The sequence below is a fragment of the Hippocampus guttulatus genome, chromosome 17 (assembly GCF_054856545.1).
Source record: "Hippocampus guttulatus isolate MCC_2025c chromosome 17, RoL_Hgut_1.0, whole genome shotgun sequence".
NCBI lineage: Eukaryota > Metazoa > Chordata > Actinopteri > Syngnathiformes > Syngnathidae > Hippocampus > Hippocampus guttulatus.
This window is the reverse complement of record NC_141277.1, coordinates 13,653,366-13,664,044: the sequence shown is the minus strand read 5'-3', so window position 1 is coordinate 13,664,044 and position 10,679 is coordinate 13,653,366. Positions and strand designations below refer to the sequence as shown.

Below are 10,679 nucleotides of genomic sequence, written 5' to 3'. Positions count from 1 at the left end.
TTGGAGTAGGTTCAGTGTTGCAAATTTTCCTCCTATGCTTGCCTCAAATATTCCTGCAACCTGTGGGTCTTTCAGTTTGTCTAAGTTGAACATGATGCATGGTGTACTGTGTTGCTTTTGTGTTTTAAGTTTGAGTCTGAGCGTCAACAGTACCATATTGTGATCACTTCCCACGTCTGCACCAGGAAACGTTCTGGTTTGGGCTTTGTTGATGCTTGACTTGAATCTTTGTGGGGTCAATATGTAGTCGATTTGATTGTGTGTTGCACCATTTGGTGAATGCCATGTCGTTCTGCGGGAGGTTTTTTGCGGAAACAGTGTGTTGGCTGCGGTGAGCTTATGGCTCCTTGCAAATTCCAGAAGTCTTAGGCCTCTGTCATTCCTTTCTCCTAGCTCAAAACGTCCTGCTGTCCCTTCCCAGTGCTGATATGCGTCTGTGCCAATTTTGGCATTCCAGTCTCCCTGGACAATGAGAAAGTCCTTCTTGAGTGTTGTCTTGATGGTGTTTTCTAACTCCCTTTACACCTGTTAATAAATGGGATCTTATCGGCCAAAATCACAAAAGCGAGTCAGAGGACACATCGTAGTACAGTCATCAATACAAAGAAATGAATTCTGTGCCTTACATGCCGAAACATACGATTGAGCCAGGGACCTTTAGATCTTCAGACGAACGGTCTCACAACTGAGCTATTTCAGCATCTTGTGGAGTTTCTTCAGCCCTTTTCACCTTTTCACCATGTACCATGCTCTTTTCCCAAATAAGGAAATTCTGTTCTCAGGACAGATTGGACAGCGCAAACATGAATCCGTACTAGAGAATATTTACTGGATTCTTTGAAGCCTTTGTATTCATCTTTGAAGCTTTGATCTTAGTGGGTAGCGCACTATCAAACCCAAGAATACAGTTGGACTAATAATTTCTTAAAGGGTCTTAAAAATACAGCATGAAGTCACTAAATATGAACTAAGTACGAAAACATAGTGCCTCATATCTTAAATATTCGAGGCCAGGACGGCTTTTGACTTTTCCACCACTCAAAAATGTGCAATGTCAGACTCTGTACGAATCTTTCCAAAAATAACCATGGATAAAACAAAATTAATTCATTTTAAAAAATCACCACTCGGGATAAAAATAAAAATCCACCACCAGTAAGAGATTCTGCTAATGTCACTTAGCAAGTGGTAATTTGAACTCATCTAGCTCTCCTTGTAACCTTCATTGTAATTATCAACCACAATTCCATGTGTGTTTCTCGTGTCTTTCAGACATCAGCGAAGATGCTTGTCCTGAGGGGTTGGATGCAGAGACTTCTCACATTAAAGAGGAAGAGGAGAACAACGAGGTACCCCACTTGAAAGAGGAGGAAGAGCAGCAGGCCCCTTACATTAAGAAAGAGGAGGAGCTAGAGCACCCTTGCACGAAAGTGGAGGTGGATGAGCCTCCCGACGTCAAAGAAGAGGAGGAGGAGAAGGGGATCTGCAAGTTGCCATCGACTGGTGTCCCTCTGAAGAGTATAAATGAGGCAGACGGAAGGGGCGGAGCCTCCAAGCAGCAGCTCATGTAAACACATGACAACACAGGGTATTGGAAACCACTGTGGACAACCAAAAGCAGATAGCCTCTTAGCTCCACTCTCAGGTAGAGACAACACATCGTCAACCGCTGATGATAATGGTGAGAAACGGTTCACCTGTTCCGACTGTGCCCGGAAATTCTCTCGGAAGGGACACTTAAAAAAGCATGTAAGAACCCACACTGGTGAGAAACCTTTTTCCTGCTCAGATTGTGGCAAAAGATTCTCTCAGAAGGGAACCTTAAATGATCACAAAAGAATCCACACTGGCGAGAAACCTTTTTCGTGCTCAGTTTGTGGCCAAAGATTCTCTCATAGGGGAACCTTAAAATTACACACAAGAACCCACACTGGCGATAAACCTTTTGCCTGTTCAGATTGTGGCCAAAAATTCTCTCAGAAGGGAAACTTACAAATGCACATAAGAACCCACACTGGTGAGAAACCTTTTTTGTGCTCAGTTTGTGGCCAAAGATTTTCTCATCAGGGAAACTTACAAATGCACGTAAGAACCCACACTGGTGAGAAACCTTTTTCGTGCTTAGTTTGTGGCCAAAGATTCTCTCAGAAGGGAAACTTACAAACGCACAAAATAACCCACACTGGTGAGAAACCTTTTGTTAGGTTAATTGTTTTTAGTTATGATACATTTGCATAGTATTAATGATAAATTGATTATGCTTGCAATGAAGAATGCTGATGCCTGCAATGATAAATTGATGATGCCTGCAATGAAGAACGCTTATGCTTTCAATAAAGATATAATGCTTTTAAATAATATATACTCGCATTGCTTGGTGCATAGTACACTGTGTGGCAGTTGAGGGATGCAGAGAGCATGATATGTATTAAGACTAAACGGGAGCAAGGTCAGACATGGACGGAGCTGTCAACACCAGCTGCAACTTGATGTTTTTGTAACAATTGCACACATGTATATAATTTACACTCACATACACGCACAGAGTCAAACAAGTTCAGTGTGTCTTCAACATACCCCACCCTTTAGGTTGGACACACCTATGTAGTAGATTCCCAATAAATGAGGGGGTGAGGATGGAGATCCTTGGGTGGCCTGCAGAGAACTGAAACCTAACGCTTCTCCTCATTCCCCCCTGGTACCAGAATTAAGTCTCCTGTCTCCTCCTTGGGTTTTATTTCTATATGTCAAATTGATGGGCCTGACATTTTTGGGGGCTCGTCCGGGATAGCAATATACCTGATGCCTCCAGAAGATGAGTCGACGGCCAGGAAGACCGTGGCCACGGCTGAAACACCCTTTTCGGGACTGGGTTTCGGCTCCTCCCCTGGGGGCTGAGGGTTGACGCGAAGCCGGAGGAGATAGGACTGCTCTTGGTAGGTAAGGAACTCTTCAAAGGATGAATGAGTGTTTGCGCGCCGGGGCAGGCGAAGTGGTCTTTACATCTTTCAAGCCCTGAGCCATACTTGCCCTTATCAGGCAGATAGAGTCGAGTCTTTAAAACTGTTGAGGGCGGCGGTGTCCTGTAACTCCGCATTTATATTGAACAATACCAACACACAACAAGAAGCGCTGAATAGTAGCTTTTTTCTTGAAGTGCGATGATGCGTACATCAGTCTGCTCAACAGCGGTAAAAAAAAAATACATAGACAAACTGTAACACAACAATCTCTGTGTTTAATTAGCGGACCAGCTAGATCGGAATGTCAGGTCTGTGCTGAGCAGCCAGTACGTATGCGCCCATTTTTGCCATACAAGTGCCATCAATCAACACAGAGGTGTATTTTTCTACTTTAAGATCTGCTTTTCCCAGGTACACCGATTCATTACAGTGAAACTCCTCTAGAACGAAACCTACATGGGCGAAAATACCCCCTAATGTGAAAAAATCTTCATGCATTAACACCATTCCCATTCTCCTGCCGCCCATACGACGAAACCCCCCCCCCCCCCTGTTGCATTGTACGAAATCATTTCTCCTGCTCTAGCCTCGCGAACAGATTCACTACAACGAAGTCGAATCCAACAGCGACCTCAACTGCTTCGTTCAGAAACGGCAACAGCAACCACCACATTGGGTTTTTTTTTCAATCTTTATTGAACAAGTCAGAATACAATTCTCAGCAAACAGAAAACAAAACGAACGTGCTACCAATACATACACATATTACAAACGTTTAAACAAAAAAGAAGAAAAAAAAGGAAGCCATGGGATTTTTAGACAAAAATTTCAAATAAGGAGCATATAGCCAGAGTCTTAACAGCAAATGTCAAAGGCATCATACTCATAGCTGTTCTGCCATTGGTTTACCGAGCATCATCCTGGCCTCCGATTGGCCAAGAGGGAACTCACTGTCTATGTGTGCAGATACTGCAGCTAGATCTGTGGAAAATAGAGTGGAATGCATCCGATTAGCTGCTCAGAGTAAATTGCCTATGGCTCGACGGACATTCAAATAAACAAATGTTTCCTCGAATGCTTTACTTGTTATCATGCTAAAAACCTTACGCTAACTGGAGCGCTAATTAGAAGGCGATTTCCATCGCGCTAACTATGGCCATCAAGGACTACGAAGCGTCCCGTGGCTGGCTTAAAAGTTCATTTAATGACATCAGCTGAGCAACGCTGTCTTGGGTGGCGATCGAGGGGAGGTCGAGTTAGAGACAGTGAGATAGTGGAAAGAAAAGCCACCAGGTCCAGGAAGTATCTGTTATTGTTAGATTCAGATGCAGCATGAACGTTGCATTGCTAAAATGGCTACAAAACGGACCTTTGGATGTCAAGCAGCTAAGACAAGAAGCGCTTTGACGCTGGAAGAGAGGGTAAAAGTCATCAAAATGAAAGACACAGGAAGCCCAATTTTCAACCCGTCAAAATGACTGACGGCCTTAAATTTTCCCCGTCCACTCTTAAAAAAAATCCGTCAATGATAGAAAATTGTCGGTTAATGTAACCTCTTCAGAAACAGAAATATAAAAGATGTAAATGTTTATACAGTCTTGTTTAACTTAGATTTCGTTACAAAAGACAGGCTTTGTTATCAGAAATCACCCCTCCTCCTCTCAAGTCCTCACAAATAAAGTATGAAATGTCGGGTTTGCTTCGGGCTCGGGCCTGCAACTCAAGCTAAGTGATCGGGCTCGGGCCGGGTCGGGCTTAAATACCCTCAGGCCAGTCGGGTCGGGCTCGATTCTTTAGGACCGATCTGAGCTCAAACACACACACACACACACACACAATGAAGCAAAAAATAAATATTACAGTACCTATATCAAAGTGCCGGCCCGCGGGCCGGATCTGGCCCGCGAATGTTTTCAGTACCACCTGGGATGATATTGATTTATTATTAGAACCGGCCCGCGGACCGCAGCAAGCCGGGAGCCCGCAGATCTTTTTACACGCACCAATACTACATTTCCCACAATGCAATGGCGACGCACCAAGCAGTCGGTCACTTTAATTTCAATATTTATTAGTGCAGGAGTCGCTCGCATAACAGTGACGTTAGCTTTGAGATACCCATCAAAAATGGCAAAACGGAAGGTGGACACCGAGAACCGGGGGTTTCAAACAAGGCGGGAGTCGGACTACATGTTCACGGACGTAGCTGGAAAATCTGTGTGTCTTCTGTGCGGAGAAAGTGTGGCGGTATTGAAAGAGTGAAATCTGAGATGACATCATGAAACAAAACACGCAAACAAAAACAAGAATATGTACATGGAACAAAGGCTACAGAAGGTTGAGGAATTAAAACGAAGCCTCAAATCTCGACAGGCTCTGTTCAAGAAAAGCCAAATCACAAAGCCAGGCTGCTGTTACGGACAGTTTTATTGTGGCAGAAGAGATCGCTAAATCAGCCCGGCCACTTACGGAGGGGGGTTTCATTAAAAACAGTATGCTTAAAGTTTGTGACGAAGCTTGCCACGAAAAAAGCAACTCTTTTTAAACATGCGCATGAGCAGAAGCACCATTGCCGAGCGAGTAGAGCAGTTGTCCATTTATCTCAAAGAGCAGCTTGTGAAAAACGGAAAAGATGTCATCGCATATTTCTTGGCTGTGGATGAGAACGCTGAAGTTTTTGACTTAAAAGAGCAACGGACAACACTGCGGTCGAACTGCAAATCCCCTAATCCGTTCCAAGGCCTGCCCACCCCCCAAATTCAAACAGAAATGTTTTATTAAGCATAAAAATGCATCAAAATATGTAACAAACATACAGCATGTTACAATTACATTATTGCACTATAAAAGGAGAATTGTGCATAATGGAAAAAACCAGAATAAAGAGTAAAAATGATCATTTAACCTTTAACTGCATCCTCGTAGTTTTTTTTCTTTGCCCTCTTTAGTTAATATTCTCCTTCAGAAGTGGTTTTTGCCTTACGTTTTGTAAAAAACTGTGTTTGCTTTTGTCGGCTTTTAACAATCTTTCGAAAATGTCAAAGGCAAACATTAGCAAAGCGATCGCCCGAATTGTGAACACTTTTTCTGGGTGATTCACATTTACATGAAATCATCTTAACGTCTCATGGCCCGAAGGGCGAATGACAAGGATGCTGCATGACACAGATCGATTAATCGATGCGCACAGACACATACGGTCGAGGTCCCTCTCAGCCAATGGAATGCCAAGAAGATACTCGCGAATAGCCAATGGCAGAACAGCTATGAGTGTGTTGCGTTCAGGAAACTCAGACCTGCAAAAAGTGGCCCGAACTGTATTTTTTTTACCTTTCATATCTTGAAATTTCTTTTGGAACAAGAGGCAATATTTTCCTGTTGAGAAGTTTCATAACTTGAAAACTTTTTATGAAGAGGCGTTCGTAAGTAGAGGTACCAGTGTAAAAGTAAAAGGCAGCGTGGGCTGTGGCTTCACGTGATCAGGGAGGAGCTTCAGTCACCCGATGAGTTTGTGAGTTCAGAGCTTGAGCTCAGAAGGAGAAGCAGAGTTGACAGAAATTTCTTCAGTATGTTGCTGGCAGCTTGGTTGCTGCTCATCATCACGGTGGCGGGTGAGTGCTGCTTGCCGAGGCGAAGAGTCACTCAACATGTCACCGAATGCTGAAACAGCTTTTGTCTTATCCTTCAGGCACCAGCAGCGAGCTGGTGTCAGTCACGACTGAAATGCTGGCATCAAAAGGCAGTCGGGTGACACTATCATACGTTTACACCAATAAGGCTACGAGTAGTGATTATTTTTTCTGGTACAAACAACTTCCTGGAAGAGCACCACACTTGCTGCTTTCCCACTTTGGAAACGGCAAACCATTGAAGGACAAGCCGGGAATGTCGGTCAGCATGACAAGTGACAGGGAGCGAGTGCACCTGCACATGGAGGATGTGTCGTTTGAGCACTCGGCAGTTTACTACTGTGCTGTGACACCCACAGTGACACACAGGCCACATTCTCGATACAAGAACATTTCCTGCTTCCTCAACTCATCACACTCATCTCTTATAGAGGAACAGCTTAACTAGATACAAAACCCCAAATTCTAAAGTTTGAACGTTGTGCAAAATGTGAATAAAACTAAAGACTTTTTTTTTCACCCTCGTTCACTTTTCAAATGGTTTTTGGTCATCATGAATTTTGAAGGTCAGTGTTTTGTGATGCAGTGTCATGGATGTTCCTGTGTACCAGAAGAAGCCTGATTCGCTTCCTCAACAGTTTATCAGCCAATAAGTTTTGACAAGAAGAAGGAGAAGCAGATGGGCAAAGACAAATTTCAGGTGACACCAAAGAACCACAGTACAGCGCTGTGACTCGGGAGGACATGTCTTCGAATGTGCTTGATGTCATTACAACAGGAAGTGAAGGCTGTGCCCACTCAGCCACAAGTCAGCATTCATGTGAACCGCAAATGCTGCGCCATGAAGCTCATGCTGACACATCCTCTGGCACGCCTGCACAAAAACACCTGCAGGTGCCTCGTGTCAGAGACCACATTGGGGGAGTGGCCTCATGGGAGGAGATGTGCCACTGTGACAACACGCTGCTGCTGCTGTGCAGGGGACGATCTTGTCTCATGGGCTCATTTCAACTTCATCTCAGACTCACTGATCTTATGTTTTGTAGTGATGTTATGCAAGCACAAGGAGGTCTTTCTCCTCATTACTGGCGCAAGAGAATAAAAGTTGTACCAGAGCATTCTTGATATCCACGACAAAGCTCAGGCGTGGAAAAGGATCAGGAGACCAACAGCGGCTGGCGCTACTGACTGTTACTGCTCATAAAGTGACAAAAACAGAAATCAAAACCATCCCCACTCTGCGCACTGATATGCACACAACTTTGATGACCACAATGTTAAAACCCAATAAAGACCCAACGACAACCATCCAATTATCGCCCTGAATTCAGACCTGTTTAAAAGTTACAGAAAGCGATGCTCCTCGTTCTACCTGACCTGCATTTCCTACACACAACAAATATGCTGTCCCAGTAAGCTTTGAGACAGAAACCATCACCGCTGTCATCTGTGGTGCAGGTGCCATGGCCACCACTTACTGTGGAAAGAGCAGCGGAGACACAAACGAGATCACGCAAACGTTTCCGCGAACCACAGTGCGTTGCTTCGCCTCACAGCAATACAGTATACGACTTCTGTTGTGCATGTGTGATGTCATTGCTTCAGAAAGCCCCCTGCCCCTTAGCGACAACTCAGCGTTCATGCAGACTGCGAGTGCAGACATGAGTCGGGCGCTTGTATGTGTGCTGATGGCTAGTTGGAGCCTGGGTGAGGTCAAGATGTGAGGTCACTGCCACATTCCACTGAGGTCTGATCGCTTTTGCTGCCTTTATGTGACAGGAATCAGCGGCCAGACGGTGTACCAGCCGGAACGGGGCGTCCACAGCGTGGAGGGTGCAGTAGTGACGCTGGACTGCAACTACGACAGTTCGGCATACTACATCTCCTGGTACAAACAAGAAGTAAACTCATTGCCTGACTTCATCCTTAGCCGCCATAAGACTGGTTACGGCAAGAAAGCAGAAAAGTACCGTGAAAGGTTTCACTGCAGCATTGATGCCAGCGCTCGGCAAGCTCCTCTGCATGTCGAACACGTGAAGCCCAGCGACTCGGGAGTCTTCTACTGCGCCCTGCAGCCCACACTGACACATCCACTGGCGTGCCTGCACAAAAACACCTGCACCCGCCTCATCTCATGAGTGACATTGGGGGCGTGGCCTCAGCGAAGTATATTGGTCTCACTATCGCAAGAGCTGCAACTCAGCGTGTCAACAGACTGATTCTGTCCTCGAGAATGATGTTGTGACTCAGAGCCCATCAAATTTACTGGAAGAAATTTGCAGGGAAAGACGTTTCAAAGTTTAATAAGCTCACTCGGGCAACACGGTGGTTGACTTGTTTGCACGATGGCCTCACAGTGCAGAGGTACAGAGTTTGATTCCGGCTCCGGCCTTTTTGTAAGTTCAGTGGTACCTCTACTTACGAAATTAATTGGTTCCGGAAGAAATTTCTTCACTCGAAAATATTGTAAGTAGAGACGCATTTTCCATGTAATGCCATGCCCTGATCCGTTCCAAGCACCCCCAAAATTGAGACATTAATGTTTTCTAAATCATAAAAATGCATCAAAATATGGAACAAATACATGTTACAATCAGATCATTGCACAATAAATGAGAGTTTTGCATCATGTAAAAAACAAAGAACAGAGTAAAGAATCAAAATTATAGTCCTTTAACTTTAAACTGCATCCCTTCCTTGTTTTGCCCTCTTTCGTTCATATTCTCTCTCTGAAGTTGTTTTTGCCTCGTGTTTTGTCAATAACTGTCATACGTTTATGCCAAAAAGTCAATGAGTAGTCATTATATATTCTGGTACAAACAACTTCCTGGACAAGCGCCACACTTCCTGCTTTCCCACTGAGGAAATGGCAAACCATTGAAGGGCAAGCCGGGAATGTCGGTCATCATGGCAAGTGACAGGGAGCGAGTGCACCAGCACATGGAGGATGTGTCGCTTCAGCACTCTGCAGTTTACTACTGTGCTGTGACACACACGCCACATTCTCGTCACAAGAACATTTCCTGTTCCTGAATTCATCATACTCACTTCTAATAACAATCACCTCCCGGCTCAATTACTGTAATGCACTTTACTTCTGAGTCAGCCAATCCTCTATTAAGCATTTTCAGCTGGTCCAGAATGCTGCTGCTCGCCTCTTGACAGGAACTCGTAGGAGGGAGCACATAACTCCTACTCTGGCATCCCTTCACTGGCTCCCTATTCATTTTAGAGTTTTTTTTAAGGTCCTATTATTTGTTTTCAAATCTTTAAATGACCTCGCTCCACCTTACCTCTCTGAGATCATCCGCCACTACCCACCTGCCCGGCGCCTCGGGTCTGCAGACGAGACATTATTAGAAGTACCAAGAACTAAACTGAGGCTCAGAGGGGATCGAACCTTTTCCGTTGCTGGTCCCTCTCTCTGGAATGAACTCCCACTGACATTCGGCAAGCCCCCTCGCTGCCCATCTTTCAAACCTGCCTCAAACTCACTTGTCTTCTTTGGCATTTGACTCAGCATGACTCAAGCTTGAGCTTAGTTTTGCTGTTCGTTGCTTTCTACCATCTTTGTCACTGATTTATTGCTCTATGGTTGAATATATGATAGTTGCTCCGAGTTGCTCCATGTACAGCACTTTGTGTGCAGCGATGGCTGTTTGAAAGTGCTCTATAAATACAGTTGAGTGGAGTTGAGAGTTGAGGAACAGCTTCCCTAGATATACAAACCCCAATTCTAGAGTTTGGTTGTACATTTAAAATCCTTTTTTTTTTCCACCCTAGTGGGGAGGAGTCAACATTTCAAATTGTTTTTGGTCATCATGGTTTTTGAAGGGCATTGTTGTGTCACACAGTGTCATGGGGCTTCCTGTGGACTAGAAGAAGCCTCCTCAACGACTTATCAGCCAATATTTATTGGCAAGAAGAAGGAGAAGCAGATGGGGCAGAGACGAATTCCAAGTGAGACGAAAGAACCACAGTATGGTGTGGTGACTTGGGAGGACATGTCTTCAAAAGTGCATGTTGATGTCATTGCAACAGGAACTGAAGGCCGTGCCCACTCAACAACAAGTCAGCATTCATGTGA

General features: G+C 44.6%; 1 long non-coding RNA gene, 1 pseudogene and 1 gene segment (V, D, J or C); 2 read left to right on the top strand and 1 right to left on the bottom strand.

Annotated features, from left to right (window-relative positions):
- The first annotated feature begins 1,044 nt into the window (after positions 1-1,044).
- On the top strand, positions 1,045-2,281 carry LOC147192202 (uncharacterized; annotated as a pseudogene).
- Positions 2,282-3,635: 1,354 nt separating this feature from the next.
- On the bottom strand, positions 3,636-8,647 carry LOC147192201 (uncharacterized). Its single transcript, XR_015103526.1, has 2 exons — positions 8,563-8,647; positions 3,636-8,477 (listed from the first exon to the last, which is right to left on the bottom strand). It is a non-coding gene; the product is annotated as an uncharacterized LOC147192201 (long non-coding RNA).
- Positions 8,056-9,209, top strand: LOC147192200 (T cell receptor alpha variable 12-3-like). The segment is given in 2 exon segments: positions 8,056-8,299; positions 8,372-9,209. Coding segments are annotated over 2 exon segments (603 nt in total).
- The last annotated feature ends 1,470 nt before the right edge of the window (positions 9,210-10,679 follow it).